The sequence below is a fragment of the Phlebotomus argentipes genome, unplaced genomic scaffold (genome assembly GCF_947086385.1).
Source record: "Phlebotomus argentipes unplaced genomic scaffold, Phlebotomus argentipes genome assembly scaffold_18, whole genome shotgun sequence".
Lineage (NCBI taxonomy): Eukaryota > Metazoa > Arthropoda > Insecta > Diptera > Psychodidae > Phlebotomus > Phlebotomus argentipes.
This window is the reverse complement of record NW_026776177.1, coordinates 13,327,273-13,341,202: the sequence shown is the minus strand read 5'-3', so window position 1 is coordinate 13,341,202 and position 13,930 is coordinate 13,327,273. Positions and strand designations below refer to the sequence as shown.

General features: G+C 44.9%; 6 protein-coding genes across 8 annotated transcripts; 2 read left to right on the top strand and 4 right to left on the bottom strand.

The window, feature by feature from the left end:
- The first annotated feature begins 262 nt into the window (after positions 1–262).
- On the top strand, positions 263–1,282 carry LOC132259671 (transmembrane protein 223). The gene has a single exon (XM_059757402.1). It carries the CDS (start codon positions 632–634, stop codon positions 1,280–1,282), a length of 651 nt encoding a protein of 216 aa, XP_059613385.1. The 5' UTR covers positions 263–631.
- Positions 1,283–1,311: 29 nt separating this feature from the next.
- On the bottom strand, positions 1,312–1,646 carry LOC132259672 (H/ACA ribonucleoprotein complex subunit 3). Its single transcript, XM_059757403.1, has 2 exons — positions 1,517–1,646; positions 1,312–1,452 (listed from the first exon to the last, which is right to left on the bottom strand). Exons 1-2 carry the CDS (start codon positions 1,568–1,570, stop codon positions 1,312–1,314), a joined length of 195 nt encoding a protein of 64 aa, XP_059613386.1. The 5' UTR covers positions 1,571–1,646.
- Positions 1,647–2,281: 635 nt separating this feature from the next.
- LOC132259344 (flotillin-1) lies at positions 2,282–6,841 on the top strand. Of its 2 annotated transcripts, XM_059756933.1 has the most exons (8): positions 2,282–2,450; positions 2,726–2,801; positions 3,027–3,381; positions 3,960–4,078; positions 4,190–4,654; positions 4,714–4,744; positions 4,887–5,051; positions 5,199–6,841. In XM_059756933.1, exons 1-8 carry the CDS (start codon positions 2,399–2,401, stop codon positions 5,214–5,216), a joined length of 1,281 nt encoding a protein of 426 aa, XP_059612916.1. In that variant the 5' UTR covers positions 2,282–2,398; the 3' UTR covers positions 5,217–6,841. The 2 variants fall into 2 exon arrangements, with proteins under 2 accessions (XP_059612916.1, XP_059612915.1); XM_059756932.1 differs by lacking the exon at positions 5,199–6,841 and having other exon boundaries at positions 4,887–5,192.
- Positions 6,842–7,317: 476 nt separating this feature from the next.
- Positions 7,318–10,379, bottom strand: LOC132259343 (sulfhydryl oxidase 1). Of its 2 annotated transcripts, XM_059756931.1 has the most exons (3): positions 8,782–10,375; positions 7,740–8,072; positions 7,318–7,414 (listed from the first exon to the last, which is right to left on the bottom strand). In XM_059756931.1, exons 1-3 carry the CDS (start codon positions 10,198–10,200, stop codon positions 7,403–7,405), a joined length of 1,764 nt encoding a protein of 587 aa, XP_059612914.1. In that variant the 5' UTR covers positions 10,201–10,375; the 3' UTR covers positions 7,318–7,402. The 2 variants fall into 2 exon arrangements, with proteins under 2 accessions (XP_059612914.1, XP_059612913.1); XM_059756930.1 differs by having other exon boundaries at positions 7,318–8,072; positions 8,782–10,379.
- Positions 10,380–10,427: 48 nt separating this feature from the next.
- Positions 10,428–12,163, bottom strand: LOC132259201 (PTS-dependent dihydroxyacetone kinase 1, dihydroxyacetone-binding subunit DhaK-like). The gene has a single exon (XM_059756753.1). The coding sequence runs from the start codon at positions 12,161–12,163 to the stop codon at positions 10,496–10,498; it is 1,668 nt and encodes a 555-aa protein (XP_059612736.1). The 3' UTR covers positions 10,428–10,495.
- A 119-nt stretch (positions 12,164–12,282) lies between these two features.
- Positions 12,283–13,927, bottom strand: LOC132259543 (ATP synthase subunit gamma, mitochondrial). Its single transcript, XM_059757216.1, has 3 exons — positions 13,842–13,927; positions 13,340–13,519; positions 12,283–13,273 (listed from the first exon to the last, which is right to left on the bottom strand). Exons 2-3 carry the CDS (start codon positions 13,510–13,512, stop codon positions 12,532–12,534), a joined length of 915 nt encoding a protein of 304 aa, XP_059613199.1. The 5' UTR covers positions 13,513–13,519; positions 13,842–13,927; the 3' UTR covers positions 12,283–12,531.
- Positions 13,928–13,930: the final 3 nt, after the last annotated feature.

Genomic DNA, 13,930 nt, shown 5'->3' with positions numbered 1-13,930 from the left:
CCAGAATCACACAATGTGGCCCACAACTGGACAAATTATGGACTTTCAGGGAGTCTTGAGGTAGATGAACTCGCAGTCAATACACTGGTAGAAACGGTGCGCTTCTACGGCTTTTACACTGGAATTTCCACGGTTGGACCTCTGGACTACCCGGTAGTATAAATTCACGTGCTCGCCACAGGGATCAGATGGAGCTAATTACGGTTTGAAAGGCCTTGAACCTTTTGAGTATGCTAAAATATCCTTTGAAGATGCGTTCAAGAGAGAATTTCTATTTGCAAATTGCTGGAAATTTTACATAACACATGCAAGAAATTAAATTTTACATAATATTTACGTAACAGAGCGAGTCTCATAACAGTGTGTGGGGATGAAAAAGAGACCCCAAGAAAAGGAGAGTGAAAACTAGGTTTGAAAATTTCACGAGTTAACTGAAAAAATGCTTTCATTCTCAAAACTTTCGTTTTCTTATGCAAATAACAAAGATGAAAAGTATGATGAGGGAAAAATCATCAAAATAATTGTAGAAAAGAGAAAAATAAGAAAAATATGGACTAAAATTTCATGAAACTTTTCTCACAAAAATCGGTGAGACGAAAATATTCACTTCTAACCTCGAAGTAGTGTCGGGATGATTTTGCTGAGCTCCATAGTCAAATGCCGGAAAGCTGTAGTGTTTAGCCTAAGGAGATGCCTTCCTACTCCTGGCCGTCTTTACTGCACCCGCCCTTACGACCTGAACACAAACGTGGCCAAAGATGTGATCATCTTTAAATATGAGAACCCCAAGTTCTTTCGCTACCTCAACATCTTCGCCGTGGGGCAGTTCTTTTTCTGGAACTACCTGTCCCATTTCGCCTTCACCACCCTCCGCGATGCCCCAGTGGACCGGAACACCTCTGAGGACTTGCCTTTCTGGCGTCGAGTGAACCTGGGCGACAACAAGTTCCGGAACACGCTGACTGTGCTATGCTTTGGCATCGGATGGAGTGTCCTAGCCATCGGTTGGATGTACACACTGCGATCTGTGCGGTTCCTGGTGCTGAGGAAGGGTGGCCAGAGTGTATCTCTGGTGACTTATACGCCGTTCGGTATCAGCAATAGAATCATGACTGTGCCGCTGAATTGCATCTCAGCTGTACAGTCCCGGCAAGCAGCAAGAGTCAATCTTCCGCTAAAAGTGAAAAACAAATCCTTCTTCTACATCCTGGACAAGAGAGGAACCTTCACCAATTCCAAGTTATTCGACTACACTGCAGGTCTCAAAAGGAACCTGAGTTAAAATGTGTCTAGTCTCAATAGAATATTTTATTAATAAATTTGCTCCGGTTGCTGCGTGAGAAGCAAGCCGAATCTCTTCTTTATGATTATCCGGTGCCGGGAATATTGATCCTCCGGTGAGAAGCGTGCCGGGTGAGCAGACAGCGTGGGATACGATGTCGGAGAGGATTTCTGCAAAATCGCATGTAAAACTCAGTAAAATTCATATTTACTCATTGCTATTGATGATCTTTACATTCAGGGTGTAGATCCGCTCCCCTTTCTCATTCAAATAGTACATCAAGTACATTTTTCCGGGGTTTTTCTCTTATTTTTCGTCCGAAGTGTAAACAAAAACAGAGCACATTGGCTGACGTAACCTCACTTTGTGATCTCACCCAAAAACCCGGTGGCGGGCGTCCGTCGTCAGTCGGCCCGATTGTCTGCCGACGGTCAGGGTGGTCAACCGACTGTATGTAAACAGTCGGCCCATTTGTCACCTGACCAAAACGGACATTTGCCACAGACATTTACATTGGAGTGTGACCGAAAGTCGGGAGACATTCGGGCATGTGTCGGATGTGCCAAAAATGGCGCCTTTGCGTATTTTTTTTTTCATGGCGAATTAAATTAATTATTTTGAAGAAATTAATTAACTCCCAGTAATTATATTTATTACATGCGCGTTTTTTATGATCAAAAATATGCCGGCATGGGCGCACGATAAAGAATTTAATTACGGCTCGGAAAAGTATTGTCCCGACCTGAAAAGAGTTAAATTGAGCGATTTCCGCGATTTTCTTTGCATTTGGAAAAATTCTCATTTTGGCCGAAAATTCTGACGTCGCCATGTTGCCAACATCTGCTAACTTCAGACCGGTGCCACCCGGCAAACAACCGACAGTCGCTTGTTTGTCTCAACGGACGACAGTCTCGTGACTGTAGAACGACGTTGTCTGTCATCAAGACGACCGCTCGCCACCGGGAAAGCACCCAAAAATCTGACAGTTTATGTACTGTGCGGAACGCACCAAACTTCACTCCGCTAAGTATATAAAACAGAGTGTGGCTGCCGAGAAAAGTGCTCTCTTCAGAAAATCTCAGTTTTTCGTGGAAAATCAAGTGAAAAAGCCTTAAAATGACTTGGGGTTTCGTCACTTGTGGTCCCAACGAGGCGCTCGTGGTGTCAGGTGAGCGTGAAAAGTAGTATAAAGGGAGGAAATGGGAAGCTGCGACAAACAATTAACATTCCAATTGGGGGGTGAATCAGTGGCGTTGCTCAATCAATTTTTTGCGCGTGAATTAACTCTGGATTGAGAAATTGCGGGTTTATTTTTAGCCGAGGGCGATAAGCCCACTCGAGAGTGTTAATGGACCACCCAAATTTTCGATTCTCATCGCCGCCCCTTGCAGCCGCCACTCCGGCACCGGACCTTATTGATTTTTTCCCTCCCTTTCCACACAGGATGTTGCTATATGAAGCCGCTGTTGGTGCCCGGCGGAAGAGCCTTCGTCTGGCCATCTGTGCAGCGCGTCCAGAGGTGAGTTCACGATTTCTTCTGGGTGGCGGAAGAGCGCTGAAGGGTGCTGCAATTGAATTGGCAATTGTGGGAGTGAAACTCACCCTTTCCGGTGACCTAGTTATGGACATTTCTACGCATGGACACTGCCTGGCGAGGGAATAGGGTCACTCATTGTCCTGCTGCTTCATGAATCAATATATTCTTGCTATACTGTGATTCCATAAAGTCTCTTCTTCTCTGCAGAATATCTCTCAACACCATGACTCTCCAAGTCGAGAGTCCGTGTGTGTACACGAGCCAAGGCGTCCCGATTTCCGTGACTGGCATCGCGCAGGTGAAGATCCAGGGTCAGAACGAGGATATGCTGTTGACAGCATGCGAACAATTCCTGGGCAAGCCTGAATCAGAGATTCAGCACATCGCTCTGGTAACTCTCGAGGGCCACCAGCGCGCCATCATGGGCTCTATGACGGTGGAGGAGATCTACAAGGACAGGAAGAAGTTCAGCAAGCAGGTTTTCGAGGTGGCATCCTCTGACCTCGTCAATATGGGAATCACGGTCGTTTCCTACACTCTCAAAGATATCCGCGATGAGGAGGTAATTCTGAGTTGATCTCTCGGGCAATGAGACCTTTTCCTCACTCTTTTTCTCTCTGCTCTGTTCCTTATTCGCTGCATTTCTCTTCATGAGATCATTTTATATTCATTCTAGTACTCTTTTCCTTGTAAATAACTATGCAACAAGATTTAGTGGATATCGCAGTATTAGCAGACATAGATTAGAGGCAATTACACTTAGAAGCCTTCATCTTGTTGCATAGTTCTTTCATTCTTCCTCTTTCTTCAATTTCGTAGAGTTGCATTAGATCACAGATAATCTTACAATAACTCGTTTGAAAATACTTCTTTCCTTATTTCGTTGCCTACTAAAAGGGTGCTAAGGTATGTTTAAGGATCAAAAAGTATGTTTGCGATATATTAGTCTTAGTTTTGCTGTTTATTCAGGTATTTTGTGGCTCATGTTGTGCATAGATCTTAGATATAATTCGTTATCCTTTAGTGAAGAGTCAACAGAAGAAAGGTATTTCATTCAGTACTAACTGTTTGTGATTTGCTGAGGAGTTTGTGAAGCATTGGCTGAGGATGAGGATTTAAGTATCTGGTGCTCCTTTTCAGGGATATCTTCGTAGCCTGGGAATGGCAAGGACAGCTGAAGTGAAGAGAGATGCTCGAATCGGTGAAGCTGAAGCCCGGTGCGATGCTCAGATAAAGGAAGCGATTGCTGAAGAACAGAGGTATGAAACTCCTTGTTGTCCAAAAGGTTCCAAAGTTCCGAATAAAGCTTTTAAGTGTTTTATGCGATAGAAAAGTACCTCTTGTAAAATTCTAAATTCCATATTCTTCAGGATGGCGTCGCGCTTCCTCAACGACACAGACATCGCGAAGGCTCAGCGTGACTTTGAGTTGAAGAAGGCAGCTTACGACGTTGAGGTGCAGACGAAGAAGGCGGAGGCCGAGATGGCATATGAATTGCAGGCGGCCAAAACGAAGCAGCGCATCAAGGAGGAACAGATGCAAATCAAGGTGGTGGAGAGGAGTCAGGAGATCTTCGTGCAGGATCAGGAGATGCAGCGTCGCGAGAAGGAGCTCGAGGCCACGGTGCGACGTCCAGCAGAGGCGGAGAAATATCGCCTGGAGAAATTGGCTGAGGCCAACAAGAATCGCGTGATCCTCGAGGCTGAAGCTGAGGCGGAGTCAATTCGCGTGCGTGGCGAAGCTGAGGCCTTCGCTATTGCGGCTAAAGCCAAAGCAGAAGCTGAACAGATGGCCAAGAAGGCGGAGGCTTGGAAGGAATACCGTGAAGCTGCAATGTGAGTTTCCTTGCAGACGATTCAGAGGAAGATGTTCTAATGCCGTTCTCTGTTTGCAGGGTTAATATGCTTATGGATACTCTACCAAAGGTGAGTTGGAATTCAACAATTTCGAGCTTATCAGTTGGAATGAGTGATAAAAGCGCTAAACGTGACATGTGAACATGATATTTGACACAATATTGCTCTATTTTTTTCGCTGATAGTAACGCTGTCCGGTTTCTCTTTGCAGGTTGCCGCAGAAGTTGCCGCTCCATTGTCGCAGGCGAAGAAGATCACGATGGTCTCGAGTGGTGGTGGCGAAGTCGGGGCTGCGAAGCTCACTGGCGAGGTGCTGGACATTGTCAACAAAGTGCCGGATCTGGTGAAACAAATGACTGGCGTCGACATTGCCCGTGTAAGTCAAAAGTCCGATAGTTCTAGGCACTCATTTCTCGACTCCAGCAATAACATCCTGCTGGATCATCAGCCAAAGAAAGTGGCCGGGGAGCCGCGAAAGGGGATCAAGTAAACGATGTGAAAAAATATTCTCTCTCTCTTCCAGTCCATGCATTCCGGCTAAATGTCCTGTTGTTTTTTCCCTTAAGAAACGTGTGGCATTTTGAGATGAGCGCGTTAAACCAGAAAAGGTATTGCTTTGCCATCCACCCATCTTTTATAATATTCTTCTGTTATTCTTTGTGGCTTTCTGGGTGAAATGTTTCTCTATATCTAAAACTAATATTTGGTGTTTGTCCACTTTTTCACTAACATTTTCACAAACATCCCTTCATTGCAAATTGACTATCAAATGCCCAGAAAATGTCTTGTTACGCCTTGTATTATTACTATTTTGCCATTCAATTTTAGTCAAGCAGACAAGTTGTAGACCAAAAAAGAGAAAGAGATACTCTACTAATGCCTTTTTGCAAGTGGAAAGAGAAAGAATAGCGTGAAATTACTATTCGATATAAAAGAACCTTTTGGAAAATTCTATATTTGACAGTGTGTGCAGTAATAATAATTAAGGAAATTGTATTGTGTTCAAATGAATTCAGAGTAAAAATGTAGTTTCTACTGTTTCTAGTGAAGATTTGGGCATTATTGGTAGAAAAATAATCCATTCAGTGTCCACATATTTTGTGTTTAATGTCAATAAAATGCATCTAATTCACTGCTTTTATCGTGCTTGAACTTTTTTGTATCTTACAGTGTGAAAGATCTGGTGAATCACCCTGAAAATTACCCCAATTGACAAATATGACCAAATCCTAACCGCTCATGATATCTTCAACTGTCCAAACAATCAAGACAATCGAACGTGTCTTTTGACATGATATAACCAAGTTGGAAGAATATCTTTTTGTCTGCCCATTTCTGCCTGATATTGTACAAATGAACAAAATGTTCAATGCAATTCAAAGAAGTATTTGTACAATTTAGACTATATGAACTGTTCAAACACGGCGGCATGCGTTGTTTATCTTCAACAGTTAAGAAAAAATGCAAGGAGATTAACCAAGGAATCTCTCTCCGACAATCGTTTATTCAATCTATGTCTAAACTTGTGTCTGAGCTGGTTAAATTGGATTTGTAAAGTCATATGACCCGGAAATGGAGTAATAAAGACTCTTATTTGCCAATTGGGTATGCTTTTGCAACAGTATTGCATAGGAAATCACATATAACCAGTGCCAAATGGCAATAAATAGCCTGAAATTCCTTTCTGGGTGTTGTAAATCCTGCATTTTATCTATAGAATACTACCTTAATTCATAAAGTTTCTACCTCATTATGAAGGTGAATGATTTCAGTGTGATTCTGCCGATTTTTCACTCGTCACTTCATTTTATCGATGACAGAACAATTTAATAATCAACAGCATAACGATAACACTTTTAGTCAATGCAGCTAAAATAATGCCCACATAGTCGATAAAGTGAAGACAATTGCTTGGAAACACACAAAGTGCAATATTTGGAGGAATTTGCTGTTTCTTTCATTACTTTTTAATACACATTCTCTCATTTTTCACATCCGCCATATAATATAGTCGAAAATATATGTAATGTTTCTTGAGAACAAACGTATAAATAAATATTGTGGAATTCACCAGAATCATCAAAATGTTGAATGATTTTCGATTGAAGAAACCGTGTAACTTGCAATTTCTTTTAGGAGTGCGAAATATATTGGATATTATACTTACACGCTTTGTCTGATTTCTAAAAAAAAATCCACTTTGAGAGATTTTCGGCAAAGAAAGTAATTGAAATAAACTTTTAATATATCAACTAACTTTCTTACGACATTTATACAATTTTCTAAGTTCTTTTTACAATATCGCTTCACCTAAAATGTTATTAGTAACTTTACAAGATATAGAAAAAAGGTAAAACATTGACAATATCATTGGGTTTGGCCTTCTTTCCTGTGTCCTCTGTGTGGTTAGTTTAAGGTCAAATGGACCTGGCAACTTGCTAAATTGACCACTTTTCATCCATATTGACCGTGAAATCACTTTGATGCCTCTTTTCCGCCAACAAACTATTTTTATCGCAAGATAATGGACACATGTACGTTCAATTGGACTCAATTTAGGCCTTTAAGGTTGTCAAATGAGATCTCTTTCAGCGGTAATTTGAGGACTATTGAGAGCAATTTGCACGAAAAACGACGGGACCTGATATTAACATGGCTATTTTACTTGACTGTTCATACATACATGGCATATATAGCTCGAAAAACCCCCATCAGCTTATCGAATTGTTAATCTCCAGTCTGGAAAAGAGAATGTCCGTCACTCAATGGCTCCAGCAATTAGTCAGGATGTCTGAATGTAATAATGTGTCCCAATGTTTTTCGTGCACAGAAACTGATATGAATCCCTCGCGCTAGTCCATCACAAATTGAGTGAGAATTAATCTATTTGACCCCATGCGGATGCTGCACGCGGCTAAACTTTGCCCAGCAGGTCGTGAATGTACATCTTCTTGCGGTAGCCGCGCTTCAGGAACAGCCGCACGGCCGCCAGGAGCATGCACAGGCAGAAGCCGTACAGCAGCAACCCCATTCGCATGTCAATGTCCGAGAAGACGTTACTCACGTAGCGCTTGGCCCGAAGGACGTCCAGTGAAGCGGGCAGAGCTGCCTCGTCATCCACGCCCAAGCGGCTGATGTTCTGCGGCGAGTGGATGCGCCGCAAATAGAAGAGCACCTCCGTTCGGTCCCATGAATCCTCGTCGTTGTGCGAAGCATTGTCTCCCCTGCGGCACTGTGGGCACTCAGCGGCGCCTGGGAATTGGATTTTAGGGTGCGCCGGATCCTCAGTGGTGTCGCCTGAGAGGCGCTTGTTGGCCTCATTGTGTGCCGACCAGAGCCAGAGGATAGCATTGTCCTGACTAGCAACCGAGAACATTCGGTTCTTTTTGGCCATTTCCTGGGAAGAGAAAAGCAAGCGATCACGTCTGGGTAGAAATAAAGTTACCACATTAGCACGTATCAGAAAAAATGCCGAGATGGAAATCTTCTCTCTAAATCTTCCCTAATCAGCATTTACGTGACCTCTGAATTAGCTGAAAACTTAAACTTATCCGTTCTCCGAATTCAATCGTCAACAATCACGAATCATTTATGGCAATGAACATGCAGAATTGGTGGTGATATTTGTGAAAAAATCTGAATAGAGGTCAGCAAGAATATAAAGCCAAGATAAGATAACTCGACAACCTTGACATTGTCTTAAAATTCTCAATGCCAAAGGAAAGAAATAGGCTGATTTTATGCAATACAAACAAATACACAATTCTGCTCAAGTGCAGTTGAGATTTTGTAAGTTAATACAAAATTTTAAGTAGAACTGAACTAATTACTCAATTTTAATACAATAATTTCTCGCGTATATATATAGTGAATGGAAAATGATACAACTCTTATTTTTTATGTACACTTTTCCAAGTGCATTTCTGCTCTTGATGTGCCTGGAAAATGGCATTTTCAGCCGCTTATCAATACAATTTCTATTGTGCAATTGACATGTAATAGAGCGTGATTACATACGCTTTCTCGTAGCTAAATATTCATAAGGTCACTCATGAAAATGAAATGCAGGCGCTTGGAATATGTCGAATAATGCTTCTTGCACTCACCTGAAAGTGATTGCTGCAATCTGTGCAGCCGAAGAAGTGCTTAATGTATCCATGCATGGCATGGAGTACTTCCAGAGGATCCGTGGAGACGTTCTGCTCCACCGCAGCCACTGTCAGGTGGTGGAAAAGCAGCCACAAGCTGCAGGGATACCTTCTCAGGCCATCCACTTCACTGTAGCAACCCACAAATTTACTGGATGAGAAAATTGGCCGGTGGTGTTCTTCCAGGCGCTTCGCCTCATTCTCAAAGGCCTCTCCCGAGAGGGACTCTTCCTTGTCGCCCACGAAGGTTTCCAGTTCCTTCAGGAAGCGTCGACCGTTGTCACCGAAAGGAAAGTATCTACTGAGGACTGACAGGAAGCGCTTCAGAGCCAGCAAGCGGTCGTCTTTGATGGCTTCGTAGCGGGGAATTTCGTGGAAGAGGGCGAATCTGACGGCTTGCTCAAGATCAGCTTGGAATACCACTCCCTTCATCTCCGCCACTTTATCCTGAATGGCCTTGTCTTGCTTGTGCTTCATCCAGTCAGGCGTTGGTTTGTTCGGTGCTGCGGACACTGGGACGGCGGATACGGGAATGTCTAGGTTGTTCTCCTGCATGTGTGATAAGATCTTATTCCGAATGCTCTCCTGGCTGGGCTCAACAGTCAATTGCTCAATCAGTAGATTCTCTCGGTGAACAGCGAAGAGTGCTGGCCTGGCAGTTGTCTTTGGGTGGAGAAACTCCATCGAAGAAGCCCTTCGAATGATGACATTTTCGGCCTTGTGCAAGTCCAGGATCACTTGAGCACCAGTGGTGTTCTTATTGGGTTCCTGAACATTCTCCAGAATCACATACACTATCTTGATGTTCTGTGGCGCCGTTGTGAACAGTTCAGCTGCACTGTCGGCCGTGAAGTCCTCCAGATCTGGCCAAGAGGGCAATTTCTGTTCATCAGTAAGGAGGAAGTTGACCAGAACCTGCTTCAATGTGTCATGATCAGGTCGGAGGACGGACTTCCCAATTTGCTTGGCACCCTCCTCGTAATTTGGCGGAAAGTACCTGATCGTGGGATAAGCCATCACCTCGAAGTCCCTGCAGACATCGCTGTTCTCATCTGAGGAGCAATCAATGGCTGAGATGGCCACAATATCTCTCCAGTTCTGCGTGTCTTCGCCCAGTTGGATCCAGTGTGGAGCAAAACGACGGCAGAAGCCGCAGAAGGAGTTGTAAAATTCCACAAAAGCTGCCCTCTTCTGCTGGAACACCCACGCCTGGAACTGCTCCTTGCCAATCAGCTCGTCCACGGCGTCGGTCTGCATGTACAACCCATTGTAGTCCGAGGGCGACTGCGACTGCTGCTGCTTCAGGAAGGGAATCCCTCGCCCCAGCACTCCGCTGAGCCCCAGCAAGACGGTCAGGAGCACCCAAAGCCACCTCATTTCTGCCTAATGTCACGAACAGATGTAAGACTTGGAGCGACGCGAAGCACTTGATATGACTTATCACAAGGCATTTCACATACTGAGGTGAAAGGCAAGACGACGAGGCGTTTAATTGTGGCTGAAATTGATGGGCCAGCGAATAGAGGGAACAGAGCGATAAGAAGTCCAAAGCAGACACATCACACTGGAAAGCGAATACATTGGAAACACTGGAAGACTTCCACTAAATGCGTGCTATAATGGCGCTTTCAAATTATAACGGACAGAGACATGTGATCTTAATCAATGGAAATCAACATTCTTGATAACATTTGAGAAGTCCTTTAACCCAAGTGGCCACAGCATGCGCTCCTGGATCAGGATATTTCAGGTCCTGCACAGTGGAGGTTGTATAAGCTGCTCGACCGGCTTTTGGAATCATCGCTCTGGTTTCAGCTGCACTGCTTTCAACAATCTCATAGAGATTTTCTGCGAAACCAGGTCCAGATGCTGTTGATGAACGCACAAGGAAGTCCTCCATGGCCAGGAGAGGATCTAACATCGTGCGATCACCTCGCTTGGAACGGGCGGCTTTCTGAAGGGCAAAATTTCCTAGTTTCAGAGCATCTATCCAATCCTGGAGAGAAGCAAACTCAGTGCTGGCTCCAAAGGCGGTGGAAGCAGCTTGGAAGAAGATGCCATAAAGGGCGCCGCTGGATCCGCCCATTTGCCGAGACATTTCCCAACTAAGAGCCTTGAGGAAGTCTCCAGGACGCTGGAAATCTTCAGGAGCAGCAAAACGAGTTAGAAGATGCTTTACTCCGCGGGAGATTGTGCTTCCTGTATCGCCATCGCCCAGTTCAGAATCCATCTCATTGAGGAGAGTACACCCCTTTAGCAGTTCCTCACAGGCGCTCCTGAACAACTTGAAGAGGAATTGAGGATCCTTACTCAGCTTCTGTGGCAAGGAATCTCTCTCCGTGAGAAGTTTATCGAAGATTTCCATGTTCCAGGATGAAATCTCGGGCTGTGGCTGAGGAATACCCACAGAAATGCTCCTGGTAAGATATTCAAGTATTTCTTCCTTGCCAGCGATGTTGAGAAGAGTTACTGAGATGCCTTCCTGATCCAGAGAAGTCATGAAAGTTCCTGACATTATATGAGCGATGCGGAAATGCTGTTTGAGCCTTGGCAGGAGCGAGAATGCGAAAACGTTCATCAGATGTTGAGAAGTCCCGCCCAAGTTGTTAATCATCACTACAAATTTTCCATCTTTGGAGGCGAATTTCTGGAATTTCTCCACCAAATGCTGTGCAATGTCATCGAATGTGGTGAGATTAGTGTCTCTGGAAGCTCCTGGTTCACCATGGATGCCTTTCCCGATCTCCACTCGAGAGATCTCGCCACTTTTCAAGTCACTAGCGAAAGTGAAGCCAACAGTCATAAGCTGCAGATCTGAACAGAAGGATTGGATCTCTTGAAGAGATTTCCCATCTTCTGCCAAAGCACCGCTAATTTTTATTACCAGGACGCATCCGGCCAGTCCACGGGGACCCACGCTCTCCTGGACATTCTCAATGGCGACGTCGTCCTTCACCAAGAGAATCTCAACCTGCGTGAATCCCAGAGAGTTCCTCGCAATCTCCCTGGCTAAAGAGAAGTTCAGCCAATCTCCTGTGTAGTTGTTCACAATCAACAGAAATGCGTCATCTTGCTTCCCAGACGCCAGGATTCCCGCCAGGATCTGTTGAACCGACGGAGAGGCGAAGATCTCGCCACACACGGCAGAGGTGAGATGATTGGGGCCGACATAGCCAGCGTGTGCGGGTTCATGTCCAGATCCTCCACCAGAGATCAGCTTCACACGCCGAGGATCTCGCATTCTGACCACCACTTTAACATTCTCCAGCAGGACAATCGGGGCGCCATGCGTGGGCAGGAAGCCGCGGAGGGATCTATCTATGGAGCACAGCGAATTCATTCTGTCACTTCTCTTATCTTTGACAAAACTGCCCTTGTCCCCAATTCAGCGAGACTTCAGATTCATTCGAATTTGAAAGCCAACTGTTGCACTTCCCGAGAGAAAATCAAAGTTAGGAATCCCTCCAAATTGTCTCTTAGCACTGTTTATTCTCATTGTTCCTGCAAATGAAATCCTTACGTGTGAGCTCGGCAATCGTTGTCCCCATCTCGACAGTCCGCCAGAGAGAAAGATGTAGTGTTTGCGGATTCAGTGACTAGAACTGTGGGATGGAGTCAAGGATTCACGGGAGGACAGCTCGGTTGTATCAACAATTAGATTGAAATAGAAGTGTTGTTACTTTCAACTACACTCGCCGGGAAGTCGCTCTACTTCTCCTTCTCGAGGGCCGAAGCGCCGGAAATGATCTCGATCAACTCCCTGGTGATGACAGCCTGTCGAGTGCGATTGAACGTGAGCGTCAGCTTGTCAATCATCTCTCCGGCGTTCTTGGACGCGTTGTCCATGGCCGTCATCCTTGAGGATTGCTCAGAGCAGGCGCCCTCCTTCATGGCGTAGAACAAGAGAGACGCCAGCGAGAACTCCAAGTAGCTCTGGATCACGTCGGCGTCCAGAGAATCGTAGACTGAGAGACTAGCAGCGCTCTCAACAGAAGCACGACTGAAGATTGGGATGTCGCTCAAGCTGTACGACACCACGGATTTGAAGCGATTGTAAACAATCTTCCCGTCGGAGAAGTCATATCCAGAGTTGAGAATCTCTACAGCAATTTTCGAAGCGTCAATGTAAGTCGGTGGCAAGCGCCCCACTTCATTGGCAACAAACATAATGTTCTGGCCAAGAATACGCTGCAGAATCGAGCGACTCTTGTCACCCACGCACACGATCTTCGTATTGGCGGCCAATGAGGCGTCCGCCAATTCATTGCGAATGAGTCGAGCCACACCAGAGTGCACAGCACCGCACAGACCACGATCGGAAGTCATCGCGATGACCAGATGCTTCTTCTCACTTTCCTCGGGAGTCGCAATTTCGGCTTTCTCGTAGAATTGTTGCGAGCCTACGCCAAAGGGACGCGCCCTCTTCAAATCGCGCTCAGCACGAGAGTACCTATTATCAAAATTCAATATTATTCCATGTTCCGGAAGAAAATCTTCGGGATTTCTTGGGACTCACTTGGCAGCTGACACCATCTTCATAGACTGAGTGATTTTCTGGATGTTTTTCACAGATTTCAAGCGAATTGAGATGGCCTTCAGAGTAGCCATGCCACGCTGCTGCTGCTGCTCTACACCCTGGGCGGCGACCACCCTCAAAAGGGGCCCCGCGACGCTCATTCTCTGCATCATCGGTTTCCTGAAATGACACACCATAACCTCAATTAGATCCAAGGCAAATTTCCAAATTTTAGAGGAATCTATGCCTACAAATATTGTTCAATAGATTCAAAAGCACGTTCTAAAGACACATATTACATCATTTCACTGCATTTACTGCGAATTTATGGATATTCAGTCATGGAAAAATTATTATGTAAGAGAAATGTCAGGGCGAATTGAAATCAGCGGCTACAGCGACCTATCGCTAGATCTACGATGTATTTCACTACATAATTACACAGTAGTATTCCTTAAGACTTTTTCAATGATTTTCATGAGGAATAACCAAGGAGATTTACCTTTTTCCGGCGAAAAACTGCTACAAGAAATCCACTTCACCACTCGCGATGGTGGACAAAGTCACTGGAAGAACCGTGGCGCTAGTGTC

What these genes read in the sequence shown, in the direction of transcription:
- LOC132259672 (XM_059757403.1), bottom strand. Translation starts at nt 1,570, where the DNA reads ATGTACTTGATGTACTATTTGAATGAGAAAGGGGAGCGGATCTACACC. An exon ending in AGCGGATCTACACCCTGAAT is followed by an intron (nt 1,453 to 1,516) that starts GTAAAGATCATC and finishes GCGATTTTGCAG; the next exon opens with AAATCCTCTCCGACATCGTA.
- LOC132259671 (XM_059757402.1), top strand. Translation starts at nt 632, where the DNA reads ATGATTTTGCTGAGCTCCATAGTCAAATGCCGGAAAGCTGTAGTGTTT.
- LOC132259343 (XM_059756930.1), bottom strand. Translation starts at nt 10,200, where the DNA reads ATGAGGTGGCTTTGGGTGCTCCTGACCGTCTTGCTGGGGCTCAGCGGA. An exon ending in ATTGCAGCAATCACTTTCAG is followed by an intron (nt 8,073 to 8,781) that starts GTGAGTGCAAGA and finishes TTCTCTTCCCAG; the next exon opens with GAAATGGCCAAAAAGAACCG.
- LOC132259344 (XM_059756932.1), top strand. Translation starts at nt 2,399, where the DNA reads ATGACTTGGGGTTTCGTCACTTGTGGTCCCAACGAGGCGCTCGTGGTG. An exon ending in TCTGTGCAGCGCGTCCAGAG is followed by an intron (nt 2,802 to 3,026) that starts GTGAGTTCACGA and finishes TCTTCTCTGCAG; the next exon opens with AATATCTCTCAACACCATGA. An exon ending in AAGATATCCGCGATGAGGAG is followed by an intron (nt 3,382 to 3,959) that starts GTAATTCTGAGT and finishes GCTCCTTTTCAG; the next exon opens with GGATATCTTCGTAGCCTGGG.
- LOC132259543 (XM_059757216.1), bottom strand. Translation starts at nt 13,512, where the DNA reads ATGATGCAGAGAATGAGCGTCGCGGGGCCCCTTTTGAGGGTGGTCGCC. An exon ending in AAGATGGTGTCAGCTGCCAA is followed by an intron (nt 13,274 to 13,339) that starts GTGAGTCCCAAG and finishes TTTTGATAATAG; the next exon opens with GTACTCTCGTGCTGAGCGCG.
- LOC132259201 (XM_059756753.1), bottom strand. Translation starts at nt 12,163, where the DNA reads ATGAATTCGCTGTGCTCCATAGATAGATCCCTCCGCGGCTTCCTGCCC.